Source organism: Agelaius phoeniceus, chromosome 3 (genome assembly GCF_051311805.1).
Source record: "Agelaius phoeniceus isolate bAgePho1 chromosome 3, bAgePho1.hap1, whole genome shotgun sequence".
Classification (NCBI taxonomy): domain Eukaryota; kingdom Metazoa; phylum Chordata; class Aves; order Passeriformes; family Icteridae; genus Agelaius; species Agelaius phoeniceus.
The window spans coordinates 94,438,766-94,459,485 of record NC_135267.1 but is presented as its reverse complement, the minus strand read 5'-3'; the positions used below and the strand labels follow the sequence as shown (position 1 = coordinate 94,459,485).

Here is a 20,720-nt window from a genome sequence, read left to right as displayed (position 1 = left end):
ACTATTAAAAAAATTCAATTCAAGTCTTAAAGACAAAAGAATACCTTAGCCTCACAGGTAATCCTCACATTTCCATTTTACTTTACTAAAGACAGCAACCACCTCAATAAAAAAGGAAAGGAAAGGATTAGTCTCCTTGAGAGGCAATGATTTTTGGGAGGTAGTGCAGGGATGAAGTTGCCAGAAGTGAAAAAATTGATGTGGGAGGGTGGAAGGGAGGGGAGAGAGAAAGAGAAAAAAAATTATGTCAATAGTGTGACCTATTACAATATTGATAAACATAGGCAGTTACATGGGAAATTCAATGTTACCCTATCTGCCAGCAGATAATGTGAGGTTCTAATATAAAATATTCACAAACGAACCTTTATGAGAAACAAACAGGTTTGCTGTATCCTGCACATACAATTTCAAAGGCCGATGCACAAAGTTAAGGTGGGTTGTAAGCCAGATCTGAAGCAAAATGTTAACAAGTAATTAAAGCTTCATGTTTGGGACACAGCTTTTTTTCCATCCTTCCTGCCATTAGCAGTGGAATTCATGTCAAGGGGAGCCTGAAGTAAATGGCCACAAAAACAATACTCATAACTAAGCCAATTGTCAGCATCACAAATGCTCTGAGTACATTGGGGTCTTGATCTGAACACTTACTGAAACATCAAAGAGTAATGCAAAAATTTTATTCTGACCAAATAACTGTACAGAAATGTAGTGGGTTATCTCAGTTATCTCAGACTACTGATGTAAAACATAAGGAAACAAATTTAAAGAAGGTCAGTTGTACATTTCATCCAGAACCCACTTAGGCCAGCAGGATATTCCTCAGTTAAAAAAAGACCAAACACAAAGTGCGGTCAATGTGCTTAGATTAAGAGAATTTTCACCTTTGTCAGAAGTCCTGAGCCACCAAGGCTTTAGAGATGTTTTAAAGCAGCACATGAAATGTGTGATTTTTTACCAAAGCCTGCAAAGGTGTTGGCCTCAATAACCAGAAGCATCTCAGGTGACTAAACCAGCACATCTGAGCACTAGGGATGTTAGAGAGAAAGGAAAGAAAAGGAATGCAACCAAACACCGACAAAAAGAATTCCAGGGCAGTTAACATATATTACCATAACAACAATATATTGCAGGGATACCTCTATAAATTACATACAAACTGATCTTGGTGTGCTGGTGTAATTTCAGAGGCCATAAAATAAAAGATTTTACTCACCTTCAATATAAAAGTCTGCTGTGTTCTAGTGTCCATTACAAGCAAAACCTAAGCAAAAAGTAATCAGAATTTATTTAGGATTCACAGGAGTAAGCGAACAGAACTTCTAGTTATAGTTCCTAAATCTAATGCTGAACACTCTTAAAAAGAAATTATATATAATCAATTTAAAAATTAAACCCCTGCAGCATACAGACTTGACAACCAGTCTTTTTTTTTAGCAAAAAAATGACTGAGGATATAGATCTCTAAAATTAGAGTAACAACAACAAAAAAGAGGATTTATTTAAAGAGAAAAGTGTGGATGGGTTTGCTGCAGAGGCAAGAACACCTACAGCTGCAAAGAGCATCTCTGCTAGCAGTGCATCACCTCTACTGAAAGCACTTTAAACACAACAATGAGAGAAGCACTAAATAGCACCTACACTCCTAGCAAGCTCCATTTGGTTACGCGTTGAAAACAAACCAAACAAAAAGATTTATGTGTATATACATTTAGGAAACTGCATCCTTAGAAAGCTGGAATCCTCTGTCTTCAAGTCACCCTGCCCAGGAATTAAGTGTTTTCAAACCCTAAGAACACAGATGTGCTTGAAAAGCACCAGCTGCAAGACAGCCACACAAGCAGCACAAGCTCAACCCTCCTCTAGGAACAAGAGTGTGCCCTCATTGTTTATTTACAGCAGACATTGTAAGCTTCCAGTATAAATATTCACATACAGTTATAGCAAAATATTTAGGCTGCAAAATCAAACTCCTAAAGGGCGTCTCTCCCTTGCTGGCACTGGGGTTACCTAACACTGGGTTGAACAGACAAGGAGCAGTGAAGATCAAGTCAGAGAGTCAAAGACTTCTTGCAGAGGAATGATGCATCAGGAGCAACAAGGCGTCATCAGGTGGCAGAAGGAGAACAGCACCCAGCCTTCCTGGGCTCCCTGCTGCCAGGGGCAGCAATGCAGCCATGCTCTGCTGTCTCTGGATGGCAGCATCCAAAACCTACTTCTCTCCCCATTGCATCTCAAACATCAGAAGGGGAACTGAAGTATTTTCTAATCATTTCTCACTCACGATATTTCACCAAAGTAAACGAAGTCACAGACTCGTCCCCATTTCAAAGACCTCCTCTTTTACTAGGGTTGCAGACAATTTTAAAAGCTTTCTGTATCTTTGAGGGGGAAAAAATATCAACAGAAGTTGGTGCTACTGAGATTCTTTTAACAAAGGAATGACACACAGTTTCCATTTCAAGGGCATGGTAAGGAAAGGCAAATATTCCCAGTCTTTTGAGTTGGCCAAACAACTTTTTGGCCTCTTTTTTAGGCCTCTTACATAGGGCTTCCAAAAACAGTGGAAACCAACTCAATAAATAACAACTGCAAAACTGGTTTTGTTATCCTTGCTTAACCAATAGGTGTAAAATTAAAATTAAAGAAAAACACAAAACCACACCAACCAACCAAAGAAAATCAACAGAACAAGAGAAAAAATAAAAGCCACTTTACAAGAAGATGCCAAAAGAAGATAAAAATGGTTTGGAAACATGTATGTGTTTACAATCACTCTCCTTCCTCTTCTCCCAAGTTTGTTTGCAACTAGACACTGTTCACATTGAGGCAATAAATACGAGAACATATGTGATTTTTTTTTTAAATGTGCCCTTTGACTGTCAATATCTCCCAAACAGGTGTTGGCTAAATGATTATAAATTGGCCTCTGGATACACCTCTTCAACTGAGCCGTACAGGACTGGCGATAATATAATTAGACCTAAAAACATCAGGCTGGTGAATGCTTTCCATCTGTTTGGCAATAATGTTTAGTTAACAATAGTCTTTAAAAGAAGCACCTTCAACTTCAGTTCTTAAAGTTATTTATAGGGCCATTCTTAACACACCAGCACTCTTGCTAACAAGAGCTTTAGCCACTTGGAAATTATTAGCCATACAGCTGTATATGAAAAGGAATGGCAGCATTTAACATCTGTATCTCTGCAGATTTACAAGCATCAACCTCATTTAAAGTCATTTCTTAATGAACAGTTCCGTGGTCTGTATTAATATTATAGTTGCATGCACAAAGATCATAAGGAGCCAAACATTTTTTTAATACCAACAGTAGGCCAATCAGTAATGAAGCTGTCAGCATAAAGGACAGAATAATAGCTTCTTTAACCCTCAAACAGGATTTGTTCATTTGTAGAGTAGAAGACACCAATTTAAAAACTGCTCATGGGTTTGCTCACCTTTATAAAGACAAAAATCTAATTTGGTACTAATTTGATACAATTGTCTTTCCAATAAAAGGCTCCTAAAGCCATCTTTTATTTCATGATAAAACAACTGCTATAACTAAAACTGTCATGAAATAATTACCTTTGATAGCATACCTTATTGCACAAATACAATTAATGTATTCCTCCCTTTCATTTTTCACACTTGCTTATCAGCACTGTATTAGCATATGGTGCAACAGAAGAGATTACTGAGCCCTCTCCCCCTAAGTTGAGGTACAGAACCACCACCACCAAGGCCAATAAAGCAGGCAGCAGCTCCCTGTAGGGTAACTTCATCTGCTGCTATATTGCAGCATCAACACGAAAGCAGCAGCTACACTTTTATACCTGCAATAACAACAACTAATATCCCTGTGCCTTTGAGGTTAACTACCTGCATGGACTATCCAGTGCAACTGACCAGCTCCTTTCTTTTTGCTTTCTATCAAGCATCCTCCCTTCCCAGAGTGACTAACTAACACCTCATTTACAGCTCCACTTCCTTTTAGGGACAATTATTTCTTTGTTGATTCAGTACCAGTCTTTGGCAAGACTGTTTACTTCAAAAGGGACTTCAAGAAGCCCAGGAAGAGCCTTGGAAGTAACTTCAGAAATTCGTGTAGTGATGGTCCATTTGGCCCTGGCAGACTGCAGACTTTACAAATCAAAACTTGTTGCAAGGGAAAGCAGCCCGCATGCATTAGTACAAAGATGTGGTTTAACCAGTTTCTCCCAAATAATTAAAGGACAACATGAATGGGGAAGTCACCATCAGAAAGCTATTTCAGGAAGGGGTAAATCCAGGAAAGAGAGGGTCACAAGTATATTTGCTTGAATGTTTATCACTCACCCAGAGCAGAGAAAGGTCAGCAGCTCTTGGATGCATTACAACACTGCTGCAGAAGGGCACAACTGACCCAAGTGCCAACTTACTCTCCTCACCTCATGTTTTACAGCCAATTTATAGACAGCAGTGCACCAAGCCTCCTGTTTGCATTCCTTCACACTTCCCTCCAGCGGCAAAAGTGGTTTTGTAATTCTAAGATTCCTTTTTAAAATGCAAAGTGACAAGTCTTCACCTTAAAGGCAGGATGGGACAAAACAAGATTCCACAGAGCATCCCCTGGGACAGAGCTCTGCTATTCTCCAGAGCAGATCACACAGAGATGCTGGCATTAGCCAAGGTTGCTTCATAGCTCACAGAGCTGACAGAACCTCTTTCACCATGTAAGTTGTAATATTTAGCTTCTCCTAACAACAAACTGCCAGCTGTAACAATTACCATCCTGTCTCAGAGAGGAGGGAGAAGAAGGCACAGCAGGGCACTCCTGGGCACTGAGCAACTAGACTGTAACACAAAAGGAGACAAGGCAAAATCCTATTTGTAATACTAATGGATGAACAGAGTCAAGGTCCACATATCACGCTGGCTCTTACAGCTCTGTTGCTTACTCATTCTTTCTCTATTTTTTGCACTGATGACAACCTCAACAGAGCCAAAAACACTGACACACAAATAGCAATCACCACAAATAAATATCTAATGTAAATAAGTGTCTTCAGCACAGACATCCTAATTTTGTACAAGCACTGGAGCTCTCAGGAACCTCCCAAAAAACAAGTGAACACAGCAGCACTGCATGACAGCATCTCAGTAAAGTGCAGACAGCAATACCCCTCCATGATGCCAAATAGGATTTCCTACTTGTGAATTTTTTTCCTGTCCTAAGTCAAGAGTTAATTCTGATGCTGACAGCAGCTACTTAAAAAAATTAGCTTCTTATATTTGATTTACAGTGTACCCAACAGCTTAGAGGAAAATAAATTCAATTCCATTCAATATAGTAGGTCCAATTAATTGGAGAAAAATAAAATAAAACCTGCTTGGTAAATAACCATAGTCTAGCTTTAAGAAAATTGTTCATTTTAAGATCCTTTAAATGCACAGAAATTAGCAAATGTTTCGGTATGCTAATTTTTTTTAATTAAAAGATATTTCTGCAGTAAAAGCTCTTTCATATGCACTACTGATTCTTCATCAAACGTTAAGTTTCCAACTTAACACCAGTATAGCCGGTGGCAGCCTGAAGGTTTACCATCTGCTGCCACCCAAAGTCACGGTGGCCACCTTCAGAACATATGCATCAAAGCCCTGAGATAAGAGACTGAAGGAATACTGCAGAAGTCAGCATAAGGGGGAGCACAGAGCCAGGGGCAGGCAACAGGCAAGGCACCAGGAAAAGAGAGCATGGTGAACCAGCAGTCACCCCAGCGAGCAGCCAGCCAAGGTCACGGGGGACAGCTCTGCAGAAGGAAGGGCTGCTCTGAGCGCTGCTCTCCCGCCGGTGGCTTTAACACCAGCGCACAAATCCTGACACACATTTGTTTCCCCAGTTCCCCTTCCTTTTCTGGGATTTTCCCCCCCTCCCTTCTTCCCTTCCCTGCCTGATTGTTTTCCTAGTTTCTGTTCTTCCATAGCACAGAACATACCTGTGCTTTTTATTTACTGGAGCAGCTTTTAACGGTAATCAAAACAAACACGTCAACACACTTGCTTACAAAAATGTGACTTTAAGTTCACTAACAGAAGTGAAAAATAGCTTGTGCCCGATCAAAGAAAATTGAATAAGATCTCTTACTGCAGAATCAGACAGCAGAAAGGTTTCCAAGACAAACCACAGCTAAGGGATTACTTTAAAACCAGCTCCATTTTGTTATTAAATTGCTGCTTTACACTGAAAACACATCATGTAAATATTGCCACCAGTGGGCCACCTATTAACTCTGGTCCTTATCTGCTAAACAAATGTACCCTTATCATAGGATAGACACTCTAGCAAAAGTCCTACAAACTTGAATATGCATCAGATGATCATCTAGGATTTTTTCTCTTGTGTTTACCCCACCAGCTGGAAAATGCTGTAGTGAGAGATGACAAGGAATGAGACAAGTCATCCACCTGATCCCTGGCAGGAGTATTTGGGACTGCAAGAAAACCTCAGCCGGGGCTGGAGATCAGCTGCGTGCTGCACCCAGGACACAGCTCTGTTGATGGGCAGGAGCAGGGGTGCAATTCCTCCTGCTCTCCTCAGCTGTGCCGGCTGTCACAAGGCTACCAGGATTAAAAGATCTACTTAACACAGATTTATTCTTGTCACTTTTCAGATTACACCACCCAGACTCTCACTCATCTCCCTCTGTCGTTACAGAAAGAGATTACATTTGGCTAATATGTACGAAAAATGTGATTATTCCTTATCCTTGTACCTGTGCAATATGAATTATCTTCAGTTTGCAATTATTCCTCCTTTCAAACCATTATTCTAAGGAACTTACAGCCTGTATATTCTATGACTTGGAATAATAGTGTACTTATAAGACAAATGGTGCAGCTTTAAATAATGAAAATGCTAAGAAAGCAGCATATATTCAAATTAAAATTTTTAAATACTTTGAGTCGGTTGGTAACAGAGAGGAAAGTCCATTTTCCTAAAGTAAACTAAAAACTGGCCAATAAATTACAAATGGTGAAATATTAACCTAGAAAATATAACTGGCAGGTTTTACTAATGAAAGCATTTTACAATATGAAATGCCACTGGCATCCCAGAGTAATTGTCTGGCACAAATTATGTATTAAGCAACTTAGTAACAATTAGGAAGACAAACTTATATAATCTTGGTTTAAAAGAAAATATCTCAATAATTTATTTCTTTCTGAAGGCCAGAAGACATATAGTATAGCCTACAGAAGAACATTCAACAATATAATTTCTTTTTTCTAAAGGCAAGGGCAAAATTTGCATTACTCTACCAAATCTCACTCAAGTCAAAAGAAATTTTAGTGAGACAAACAGGAAAGAAGCTAGAGAGAAACAAGAGTTACGACAAACACTGAGAAATGCTCAGATTTGTGTAAATGGAAAGATTTCAGGAAAAGAAGTGGCAGGTGTTTGGGGGCAGGGAAGAAGGGACAGGACCCTTTCTAGCTGGCAGAGAGACTAGGTTTTAAAGTTGAGCAAGCTTTATTACTTGGGGCTTGAAACCTGACAGTAGCTTAGGAATAATCCCACAGCAGTAGGGAAAGGAAGGTGGTGAGCCAAGAAATCACTTTCGACAATAACTCTGTAGTTGGTTTGATTTTGTAGGACTTGGCAAGCCACTTAAGAAACTAAAAGGTTATCAAAACATCAAACCAGCTCTTAAAAGTTTATTTGTATGAATAGTTACTATTATTACTCAGTTTCAGATTTTCAACGTTTTTCTACTGTTATTTTCCATTCTGCCCGGTTTGTATGTACATTCCAGCTCCCTTTCCCCCACACCTCTTAGGCACACACAGCCACTCAGTCAAATCTGTAAGATGATCTAAAGGTGCTCACAGAGTGCACCTGAGAGCCAGGGGAGAGAAAACATCTGCTACAGTCAACTCAGTTTCACAGCTGCAACAGTCTTTAATCTCACCTGACAATAAAAGGCTGAATATTTAAGTTCCTAACAAACACTAACAGGACATAGTTAGCTATGTCTGTTACTCAGGCACAACACCACACATGCTGCCATAAGTAGGGACTATTCCTCCTACCCCTCTGATTAAATTTCAGTAGAACTAGCCATAACCTGTTTGAATTCAACCCTGCATCTGGAGATCATGCATGTGAAGTTGACATATATTCTACCTATTTCTGTCTTTTGACACTTTCACTCATTAAGCAGACAAGTAGTGATCACACTTTATAAATAATTAATAATATTAATTTGATTCTCCTGCGTATTTTTAAAGTCACTTCACCAAAATGTACAGTCACCAGAATTAGGAGTTCTCAGGACAGCATGGAAGACACAAAAACCCCCTACATTCACAATTAACAGAATTGCTTCCATTTTCTAAAAAACATTATCTATCTCAGAAACTCCAAAAATAATTTTACCACAAGGCCCTGATGAGAGTATGTGATTTTATTAGGTTTCACAATAAAGCTTAACAGTGTATTGAACAACAAGCTCAAATGCATGGACAGCTGTGGAAGAACTGAACACAGCCAGTGCCAGTACCGACAGTGTGCCTTGATGGGGTACTGGGGAGGGGATAGAAGAGACATAAAAGACAGCCATTGGTTACAGAGGCATAGTTATTACTTAATGCACTCTGCTTTCAAGGTGAATCTTTAAATTGAACGAATCTAAATAACAGAGGGTTCTAAAGAATAAGAAATTGGGTTTGAAGCAGCATTGTGAAGGTATCCAGCAGCACCATAACAAAGTCGTTTCTTCAGGGGCCGGTTGTAGCTTCAAAGGAAAGATTTGCCTAGGGCAGAAACTCAGCACAGAACCTGCAACCTTGATTTTTAATTAGGCAAATTTTGAAAGCAAAACTCTTCCCTACTCCAAAAAAAGAAGTTTCTTACTTTAAGGTACATGAGATGATAAAATAATTGATCATTTGTAGTTGGTGATAACAACAGCTACAATATTTAGCTATTTGTTTCCAATGCAGTACCTCTGGTAACATTAATAAGAGCCTTGCTGCCCAAACAGCAGCACCTCACATTTCACAAGGTTTGCAGGACAAAAGCCACCTTTACAATTAGATTACACCTCCATTTTCAGAAACCTACTCACGGGCAGGCTCTTTACATATTAAACATATAAAATACCTGCAAACACCACCTTGTTACCTTTTGACACCATGAAGTGAGCAAACACAGGAGCAGCAGAACTCAAAAAAAAACGAATGGCTTCCTCAAGGAAAATATAAGTCCTCTTTGGTCTACTAAAATAGTTAGATTTATACTACAGCCTTTGCATGAGAGCAAAAGCAGAAGGATGGGAGGCAAGGCACATATGGGCATACTTCCCTGAATTTTCACAATAATTTAGGGAGCATAATAATGCTAAGATGTCTAACTCTCAGATTTAGCAGAAAAGGGTCAAAGCAACAAAAAGGTGGCAAGGAAGGTGAAAGGGCAGACAGGGAAAGAAGGATTGCACATTGGGAATAAACTAGCCTAAAATTAAGTATCTAATCATTCTGCCTAGTCTAAAACAGTTTGAAACACCCAGAGTTTCAGGTAGCAACAAGCATTTTGTCCATGAAAATGAAGCCAATTCAAAACACTTGAAGAGGCTTCAAAAGAAGAACAAAGAGTGACATTACTCTAAGGGAAAGCACTGAACCTTTCAGCATTTGAATGAGGGAAGGTTAACAGCTGGTTTTCTCGAGGCAGCACTGTAGCAGGCAGACACCACTCTGGGCTTCAGCAGTGGGAGAACGAGTCTGCAAACCAACCAACACCATTTTAAGTTGGTGTGTTTAAGCCAGTCTTGCACAGGGTTAGTCAAGCCAGCAGTTACAATGCCAGTGGCCCATTACTACCCACACCTATTTTCTGCTGAAACCAAAGCAGCTACCTTAGGGTTAGAATGGAAGATTATTTTCAGGCAAAACTCTGCATGGTGCTGAATCAGTTACAGCCTTGTACCCAAAAGCATAGCATCTTCAATGCTGGCCCTGAAAACCAAAACCCATTTTAGGAACAAGCATGCTATGTCATCTACTTGGCTGCACCAAGGATACTTACACATTGACTGGATTTCTCCATGATGAGAGCTTTAGGGCATATGGAAGCAGAGAAGGAGGGAAATGACAGTGATGGTGAGGAAGGAAGGGAGATGGTGCTTTAAACCAAAGGCAGGGACATCATCTCCAGCTCACAGATACATCTACACACTTTTGTCTCATATTCATATGCATTTTGTGTATGCATTATAAAACCAAATAAAATATTCTCTGGGCTTAGAGCAGGTTTTCATTTGCCTCCCAATTTTACAGACCCCTAAAAATATATGCTAAAAAGCAGCATACTCAGGATAAGGCTAAGATTGTGACGTGAGAATCTGGAAGAAGGAATGCAGAGTACAAAGACACCTGAAAGAATCTGGCTCCCTTTTCTACACAATAATTAAACATGAACTCTGAGCCCTGTGATACTGCTTACACAGGAGCATTCCAGCTGTGTGCAGCTACTCCCTGCATACATCTTCAGCTCAGAGAATCCTGTGGTTTTGTCATCATTAGAACCCTGATTCTCCCCAATTCTGCTTCAAAGATCTGGACATGTTCAGCTCACACCTGGGATGCTTACTGAAACTGCTCAGAGAGAGCTAAGGAGACCTGGTACCACCAAGGGCTGCAAAAGCTTCATTCTGGTCAAGCATCTTTTCCAGTAGCTGTTCATTAGCACTACACTAGAATGGAGATATTGAGAAAATCTTTCTTGATCCATTTTCAACATTTCTGCAGGCTCACTCTGTCAGAATAATTCACAAAATCCATGCACACTGCATCCATTTAGTGGCTACTAACTTAGTTAGCACCTACTAACAGGTGCTACAGATAGGTGGTCTTTCCAACATGTCTCTCTGATATGTATACAGAGTGGAATACAGGCTAAATTCTGTACTTACAACTGAGGAAAGAAGATACAATGAATATGAAGTCAGAGCTTAGAAAACCTTGTGTGCTATAAAAACAACCATAATACCTAATGTATACAGCCCCCTAAGGAGAAGTTATCAACTTATGCACACAATTACAATGAAACAGGCAAAGAAAAACAAAAACCAGTCCCAATAGCTAGGTTCAGTCCAACAAGAAAAAGCAACCAAGAAATACAGACCTCAAGGGATGAGCCACAGGTTTTTGATGCACGTTACAAATGCATAAATTGACCATGCATCAGTAGCTCATGCACAAACTAGGGACTACATAAGGAACTATCAAAAGGCACAAGGGATTTGGCACAGCAAAAAGGAAACGAGCCGTTACAGTCTGCATTAGCCACTGTCACACTGCTGAATAATGCATCATCTTAAAAGTATTTGGTAAGGTGGTAACTAATCAGCATTATCAAAACAACCCAACAATTCTTCTGGTCTCTTAATTAGGCTTGCAAAAAAAATCCGTATGGTCCTTTACTGTTTACAGACGGGTATTATCCTGGGATTCTGGAAGACATTATTTGCATGACTCCAAAATAAGCTTGGCTTCATTGCTGCTTCTCTGTCTTGGCAAGGGATTTCAATTCTGAATTCTCAGGGAAGGAGAACAGTCGTGTGTGTCCCCAGCTCCCATTTCAAGTAAGAGTTCAAAAGTAAGAATTTCTACCATTCTATATTTTCAGTATCCACCAGACTGTTCAACTGAAAACACATCAACTTGTCCTTACCCCAGAACAGCAACCATGATTTCATTTTTGAAAAACAGGCCCCATCCTATTGAATGCTACCAAACATGTACCTTATCCTTTAGCTCAAATACATTTTGCATGACCTTACATGAATTGCTTAGATAAAAGCCTTTTTTTCTTCTACTTTTGTTATTTTAAAGTGCAGATGCATTTGAGTCATTTTCCCCTTTTGTTTCATATCCTTAAGATCCGCAGCTTCAAAGACAAAATGTCAGCATGCAGTCGATTTATGACTGAATTCTTGAAGAGACACTGAAGAATTACCTTGTCAATCACCCCAAGGACTCTGAAGGTCTTCAGTTCCTCGGCAGGGCTCCTTAGGTTCCAAGAGGGCCTTGAACTTAGTGATCCTGGAGGCTAATGGAAGATATCAAAGATTATACATCAATCAGGGTGGTACTTGAAGGAAGACTGCCTGCTGAAGCAAATGCCAGGCCGAAGGAAACTAAATTTATCATAAATCAGAGAGACTGAAGATGAAAGGAGAAGTTTTCTGTTTGTCCTTAGTGGGGGGAAAAAAAACAACTTGCAAGTAAATAAAAGTCAAGATAACACTGAAAACAAAAATTTAAAAAAGAAAAGAGCAATGAATTTTTATATTTTCTATGCTTAATGGAACCCAGAAATTGATTACTTAGTTCTTACCACATAATAATAATCAATCAAAGCCTTACAGGTATTCTGGGTACAAAATAATTCAGAGATCACTGAGGAGGAGAAAGCAAATTAGAGGCTTTTTAAGCCTGAAGAACATAAAATATAGAATTATAAATGGGGTTCTCTTGCTCTCTGGTGAGCTGTATGAAATCTTTTTAATAATAAGGTGCACAACAGAAATGATTCCTAAAGCTGCCTTAGAAAAAAGTAACTAGCTATGTATCATCAATCTAGAAATTAACACCACACCAAGAAAATTGGCAGGTGCTAACTATTCAAGTAGTTAATATGCTAATATACATAGATATTTGTCCATACTATGTTTTGTAGTTTCTCAGAGCAAATTCAAAGCTTGCATGCCAGAGGGGAAAACAACATTTCAATTGGAAGTCTTTTGGGACAAAGATCAACATTTTAAGCATCCCATATACCTCTGGCATGTGAACAAATATTTTCAGCAGTTTCTAGTTGCCAACTGAGAGAATTTATTAGATCTTCCTCCAAAAATTCAACACGTAGCTTCTACTAGAACCACAGACCTGTATCTCTTCCTCACAAATAAGGCAACTTCATTTGCAGAGCTGCTGAATGCCAAACTCCTTTGAAACATAACCTGGCCTCCCCAAGCAGATTTCTGTCACACAAAGGTGCAAAGAAAGAGGGAAGTCAGAATTCTGAGGCAATATTTAACTGCTATGTCACAAAGAAAAATGGTTGGTAAGCAAATACACTGTGGATTAAATGCTTAAGTATCAGGAAAAATCAAAAATTTCTCCCTTGTGATGAGAAACTCCAAGATCCTGGCAATTTCCTGCCACCCTATTTTTCCCCCCTCAGACATCCTTACTGTGCTACCCTCCAAGGCTAAAGCAACTCCTTAAAGCCTTCCCCATTCACTCAACAACACTCTCTCCTTCCAAATTCCTTCCTAAATATCAGTATGTATTTAAGTACTTATTGCCCACAAAATCCAAAAGAAAGGACCATAGACACATGTTCAAAAAGCTTGGAGAAAAGTGTGCTTTTCTGGGCTCAGTGTTTGGGAATTTCTTAGTTATTTTCATTTTTTTTGTATGGATCTAATAATTGTTTTGTCACATAAACCCTGCCAAGCAGGAATACCAACAGCAGTTAAGAGAAAACAGCCCAGATTCTACAATCTAAAACTAAAGGCTTTAACAGGAAGAATAAAAAAAAGAAAACTCTACTTGAACTTTTTTTCTCCAAACCTAATTTCGGTTCCACATTTCAGTGAGCTGTTGAAAGTATTTTGAGAGTAGGCAATTTTTCTGCAATAATGAAAAACTTCCTTTGAAACAAAGAGTTGTGCTAACACAGTTTATTCATGACAAGATTTCAAAAGCATTCTAAGGAAGACATTTAAAGGAAGAGAACATTTCCTAATCCTCTAGACTACTATAAAAGACTTTCACTTCTATCTGCTTGCTATTACATTTTATAACCATTCCTCAATAATCACACTTTTAATATTTTCTCTTATGAATAACATTTCAACCATGAATTAAGTTCATACATCTCTGCAGAAGTTAATAGTTGTCTAATAATGCTATACAATCAGATTTCTGCACCCATCCTGTCCAAAGAGCCAAAAAGACCCAGTACATATATTTTAGGTCTTTCTCTAAATGTGATCAGTGGTGGCAGAGTCGGTAATAGTGTGTATACACACTGATTTTTATATGTGTGCTCTACAGTCACTTCTTACCTTAAAGGGATTTGCAATCACATCCACAGCTCCCAGCAGACTCTCCATTTTTATCAGTTTTGCTCTTTACAGTACTTTGGTTTCACTGTTTCAAAAGTCTAATAGAAGAGCCCAATGATGGGAAGGCATCACATTCTGTTGTGAAGCAGGCTGGAAGCAAACTCTAAATTCCCAGAACAATTCCCAAAACTACAGCAATTAAGCACTCTATGAAACAGCCTGCTCCTCTGAATAGAGTAAAAATCCAAGCTCAGCATCTAGGCAGCAAGAAGAAAAATAACTAAAAACCCTCACTCTCATCAAAAAACAGAGGAACAAAAAAAATACAGGAAGGAGGATAACAAAAAAAAAAAGCTTCATTTGCCTTTAGAAATGAGACAAATATTCTGAACAAACTGTCAGGCTACCTCTGTCTGCAGAAGGCCTTCAGCAGCCTGTCCAAATGTTCAGCATGCTGCTCAGGTACCCCTGGATCTTCTCTGTTGTGGTCATGCCCTCTCTATTTCCAGACTACACTCTGAGCAGCACAGCTGGATTTATCCAGAGTTAGGACAGGCATCACCAGATCCTCTCCCACCATCACCTTTAACCATGTGTAGATTTCCAGAGGAAAAGGCTGATGCTGATTGTGATGCTCCTGCAAGGACACCCAGCAGCCTGTGGCCACTGCTTGCCTTTGGAAAGCTCTGGTTCTGTAAGCTACACGAGGAACATGGGCAGAGCCCTTGCCTCAGCTTTGGCATCACTGCCAGCAGGGAGAAGAGCAGAGGGAGACAGAGAACTCCACCAGTCAAGTAAGAGAAAGGGCATTCCATGTTAACCTCACTTAAGGCAAGAGCACTATCCCTAGCCCAGTGACACAAACACCATTTGATGGGAAATCATGGAATATCCTGAGTTGGAAGGGACTCACAAGGATCCAGCTCCTGGGCTCGCACAGGGAAACCCCAAAAACCACACCATGTGTACATCCCAGGCTGGGGGCACCCCAGCATCTGTGGTGGGGTTCCTTGCACCCTTTTCCTCCTGGAATGCAGTGAAACATGAGGAAGGGTGGAGTCCTGGTCCTTCCTTGGTTGCTCAAAGCAATCCACGTGCTCAAGCAGTGATGCCCCTTGCACTGGTCTCTCAAAGCTTTCCCAACACAACTGCTGTTTTCCCTGGATTTCCCTCTAATTAAATATTTGATCTTTATTTTCCCCTCTTCATCCTTTCACCCAGAAAGCTCTGCTAATTTAGCTGCTAATGCTGCCACCTTTGACATCAGTCACCACAGATCCTCAGGATAAGAAAAGAGAACTTTCATGTACACCACCAGTGCAGATCTGCACATCAAAATGCAATCTCCCCTTGCCACTCAGAGATCTGAGTCTGATATTTCAATATCTGTCTACCAGTAGCATAGCCAGATCTTCACTTGCAGCAAGGAGATGCCTTGTTTTGATGCAAATACACTAGAATCTGCCTCATGGCTGTGACAGTGCTTCCAGCTCTCCTGGTATGGCAAACTTCCTGGCCTCTTCCTCCTTCTGCACCAGGAGAAAACCAGGTTGGATTTCTGCCTGCATCTGAACCAGACAGAACTACAGTGTGCTTCAGGAGGCCCTCAGTGAGCACCAGCTGGGGAATGCACTTTTCCTGAAGCTGGGACACACCTTGGATGTGATCCTAGAAGTTGAGACTGAATCTCTTATCTTAAATTTATATCTCACAGAACTACAGCAGTGCATTTTCTTTACACTTCATGTAATTTTCATGCACATTTAATGAGAATTTTAGGAAGATATATTATGGAAACCACAATGACTGCTTCTTCTGTTCAGGCATCAGGCTTGCATGTACCTCTTGTTACTAAATTGCTTTGAAAAATCAAAAATAATTGACATTGAGAAAAAGACAACAGCTTTCATTATGGTGCAAAAAGAAACAACTCTGAATATGCGAAGTTAGGCGTAAGTAGAATCAGAACTTATTTCAAAGAGGGAATAAAAATATGCTTTATAAAAACGACCAAAGTTAAAACTGCCCCACGGCCTGTACAAGCAGCTGTGCTGGGCTTTGCAGCTGACAGCTATGCAAGACTCCAGCTTTCTGATGGTCAGGCCAGTGGGATTTAGAGGCTGTTGCTGCAGCTCCCACTCAGGCTTGGAGATGGCTCCCCAGAAACACTACTAATAAAGGGGCAGAGGAGAAAATGCAGCTCGAGAATCTGCAAAATGACCCAGTGCTGCTCTTACACAGTGCTCTGCAGCACTTGTCCAAGACACAGCCCTTGAGGCTGCTGTGCTGCACCAAAGGAAGAAGAGGACAGCATTTGCTGCAGGTTGTTTTTCCAGAAGGTTCACTTGCCTGTTTAAAAGCTCCAGAAGCTGTCTCCACATCTACTCTTATGGGTCACACAAGGCTTTTCTCAATGTTTACAAGACACTCAGATGAGTCCCCAGCTCAAGGGCACAGCTGAGTCAGTTCCCTATCTTTCTTTTAAGCCCTCTACCCAAAACCTTTCTTTAACAATGCCAAGGATTCTCCAAATACCATCTTCTTGTGCTCCTCTCTCGACCACTTGAACTTGCAAGCAGCAGGGTGGTTGCTAAGGAGGCTATCCTTGAGAGCTGCACTGCTGAAAAGTAACAAAGTAGTTGTTCTTCATTCGGTTTCCATGACATCAAAGACAATTTTGCTTCTCAGCTCTAAAATACCAGACTTTTGCCTCTTTAGGGAGGTTTGGAAGAGGCGAGGGCCTGGCATTTCCAGCCACGAAAGAATGGCTCACTTCCTCCTTGTCTGGGCTCCCAGAGAAAAGCCAGGCTCTGTGCCTTATCTTCACCTGGTGTTCAGATGGCAAAGGGCACATGTAGTGGGCACAGTCTTTTGAGACTGCTGCAGGTAGCTCAGCACGTGGCTGGCATCCCAGGCCTTTGGGAGATCTGACAGGCTGAGAAGTGCAGGACAATAACTGAACCTGCACTTCTGAGCTTACCCCTTCCCTTGCTGGACAGTTCTCTGGCCTGATGGAGGAGAAGGAGGTAAATTTCCATGTTTAGGGCACCACAGGAAACACAAAGCCACCTCCAGCAGACAGAGGTGACAAAGCAGTTCTGCCCCGTGACACAGGTCATGAACAAGAGCACTTTGCCCTAAATGCCCATGCCCAATCACTAGCCAGATCTCTTCCTCCAAGGTGCAAATGGTCTCAGCACCCCCACTGCCCATGGCATTCCCTGCAGTGAACCATGCTTTCCATAACAAAACTGCACTCTGCCACTCCTAACAGGGTCCAGGTACTGCACTAACTGTGCCCATCAAGCACGTAATGTCTTTAGGAGAAGGACACAATGCATCTGCAAGTTGCCACTGGTATCTCCCAAGAATCACACTGCCTATAGATGGAGGTTCTTCCAGTGCACTTATCACTGTCCATATGGAGTGGAATAACTCATGCAAACTCCAATATATACTATCTTGGGAAGTAAAAATAATAAGCAGTAACTTAAGTGCAAGAATTCAGGCCTGCTCAGCAACCAACACATGGAACAGTCACATTCCTCATTTTCCTTAGACATTAAGCAAAAGCACAGAGCATGCCAATTCTTTGTGGTCTCTACCACTACCTTCACAATAATTTTGGGAGTTAAGTCCTTCTCCCAGGTAACTTTCAGCTATGAACAAGAAACAAGCTGGTCCTCAACACAACCATCATGACCCATAAGCATGACCCATCCACCCTCAATATCAGCAAATTCCAAAATTCTAAGACAAAAGTAAAGTTCATGCATTATGAAGAGCAGCAAATAAAGGACATTAAAACACATGTACAAACTTTTGGAAAAAACAAGGCTAAATCATGGCTGCATGGCCTTTTTTGTAAACAGGAGAATCAGCCAGGTGCAACACTTTGTAGAAAACAAGATTTGCCATGATTTGTCAATTTTGAGTTTCAACACAGAAGGAGAATGGTTTTTTATTCTATCTGCTTTTTTTTTCTTGTCTTATCCCAATTAAATCTGCTTTTCTTTGGACCTGCAAAGAAGGCATGTGTCTTATTCAGTACAGCATAAAAGAGGAAATACTTTACCTCTCAAGCTCACACAGAAAAATGCAACCTATTTCTTCCTCCTTCTCAACCACAGTTAGTTTTTAAACTTATAAAAGGCAAAAATAGGTTGTTCGTGGATTTTTTTCTCTTGTTCTTCAGTTTCCAAACACACTGAGGATTCCATTCAATATAGCTTCTTCCCCATTTTCAGGGGTGTTTGACCCAAAGAAAGAATACCTAGTAGGAGTTCGTATCTGTCCAAAATATTAAATTGTTCAAAGTACAGTTCATAGCAACAGCAAGACTCCAAGCCTCACAAAATATATCCCATTTGGAACATCCTCAAAATTGTACTTGTGGGCTCTCAACATGAAATAATCTACCCTTAAAAAATCAGTGTCTTTGCTTTTTAAATTTACTTATTAGATAGACAGCTTTTAGAAGGCTTCCAATTTTTGCAGCAGTTGTCTCCTTAAAGCATTTTTAGATCTGTGCAAAGTAAGAAGCAATAATCTTCTATCCCTTTTGTTATCCCTTGATATTAAAGAGTCAGGAAGTTTGCAGCTTTTATACTTACTGCAATAGGGCAGTCATTGACAATAACACAGTTTAACATGACTGCAGTAAAAGTCTAAAGTAGAAATAGATAAATCCTAAAGGAACTGTTTAAGGAAGGGCAAGTTAGATATTTATGGAGGGTGTCTTAGAACAAGCTTTGTTTGTCTGTTGTACAAGCACAGATGAAGGTGTTCTGTTCAAGAAATTAGCACAGAAACTTCTCAAAAATCAAAAAGGAACTGATCCCACAAGCATATCCAAGAGAGACATTTCAAAGGATCAGGAAGAACCTTTGCTCTGTTTCAGACTTGTTCTGTGGAAAATTAATCTGATCCCCACTACCCTGTGCTTGACTCACTTGTGATACATCACTATGTGCTAGGCTAAAGAAACCAACAGGATTCTCACTCCCCACAGGACCATCCAGCATTCTCATGGAAAAGTCAAATGAAATGTTACACTCTAGAGTGGTTTTTTCCTTTACCTTTAGATTCTTCAGCATGATGAAAAATGTCTACATCATCAACCATGAGCAGTAGGAAAGCATATGAAAAGCAGTCCTGTGTTAAACCAAGCACTCCTCGTAAAATTATGAAGAATCAGAAAGAATGGCAACTTAACAGAAACACAACATCAAAATACTCCTCCAGCCTCCCAAAAGAGAAATTCTAGACAGCTTTTGAACCTTAAGCTAGAATATGCTTTGCTACTTAATTATAACAAATTCTGAAAAAAATTAATTCAGAAAAAAATTAATTAAAGCCTACCATAGAAACAGATGCATCTTCAGAGGTTTTATGGTAGAGACTGGAAATTTTTTCAGCACGCATGAGGTATTCTGCAGTCTTCCTTTTCACTGCTTCTCGACGAGTTGGACTTGATTCACCTCAATGGAGAAAAAAAAAGTCATGTTTTCTATAAAGAGAGAGGTACTAAGTAATCAAAGCACATGACTACTTTGAGTCTACCTTTTTGATTTCCTTTGGGTTATTCATAATCAAACCTAAAGATACACATCTTCTAAAAATCCAGTACTGTGATCTCAGAGTTCTACAAAAATAACAAATTAAGCCTTGCTATAGACTACAGTAAATCAAAAGTCTTTCCTAAAATTTCTGTTATTTGGTATATGTTCCTATAGTAACATAGATAAGAACTGAAACAAACCACTGATCCAAACCCTGCATTCCAAAATGCGAAATCAATTAGGAAAGACAGAATAAGATCATTACAACAAAACAACAAACTTATTTTTTCCTCAGGCTGTCGCCCTGTTCTTCTAAGCCTTCTGATGTTTGCATTTTTTAATGGAGTTTCTCACGCACTTTTCATGTAAATAATAACTATTTTCCACTACTTTCTAGAAGAGGAGAGAATTAATAGACTCTTAGTTTGACCAGTGTGGTCGGAGAAGTAGCAATTTAGTCCTCCAATCCCTAGTTACTTTTAGAATTCTATAAATATCAAAGTCCAAAAATAAACGTGCTTTTTTGCCTTAGACATCTCAGCATGTGAGTGTTGTTCATTTCATGTCATATTGAGACATCAGGTGTCCAGTATGGACTCTCCTAATTATACATGAAGTCTAGAAATGCTATTGAAAGCAAGAAGGCAACTGAGGAGAGGCACTAAGAACTCCTGCTCTCAGCTTTTCTATGCTAGACATTCCTTGCCTCTTGTCTTGGGGTAACACGGGAAGAGAGCAATAAGCACTTGCACCAACTACTTCACTTTCCAGATGGCTAAACAACCAATGTATTATTTCTGATCTACCCAAACTCTTAGTGAGAACCACATGGCACCACACAAACACTGAATTCACTCTGAAGCTTTCAGTTTGGTTTAGGCGTTCACATCCTGAGCAATGTATTGCTGTAACAGACTCGACCTGTGATGCCAACACCCAACCAACCTCAACCACCCAACAAAGATAAGAGACTGTGAGACACAACTGTTATAACAGAGAAATGAGATTATTATGCTGAAAAAAGACAGGGACAACTGTC

General features: G+C 40.0%; 1 protein-coding gene across 2 annotated transcripts in view; it reads right to left on the bottom strand.

Annotated features, from left to right (window-relative positions):
• The window catches only part of RPS6KC1 (ribosomal protein S6 kinase C1), an 85,187-nt gene that overhangs the window by 28,318 nt on the left and 36,149 nt on the right, over positions 1-20,720 (bottom strand). For both annotated transcript variants that reach the window (XM_077175897.1, XM_054630451.2), the window contains 3 exons: positions 19,482-19,600; positions 12,002-12,094; positions 1,217-1,264 (listed from right to left, as the gene is read on the bottom strand). In XM_077175897.1, coding sequence (XP_077032012.1) covers positions 1,217-1,264; positions 12,002-12,094; positions 19,482-19,600 — 260 coding nt within the window. The remainder of the gene's footprint in view (positions 1-1,216; positions 1,265-12,001; positions 12,095-19,481; positions 19,601-20,720) is intronic.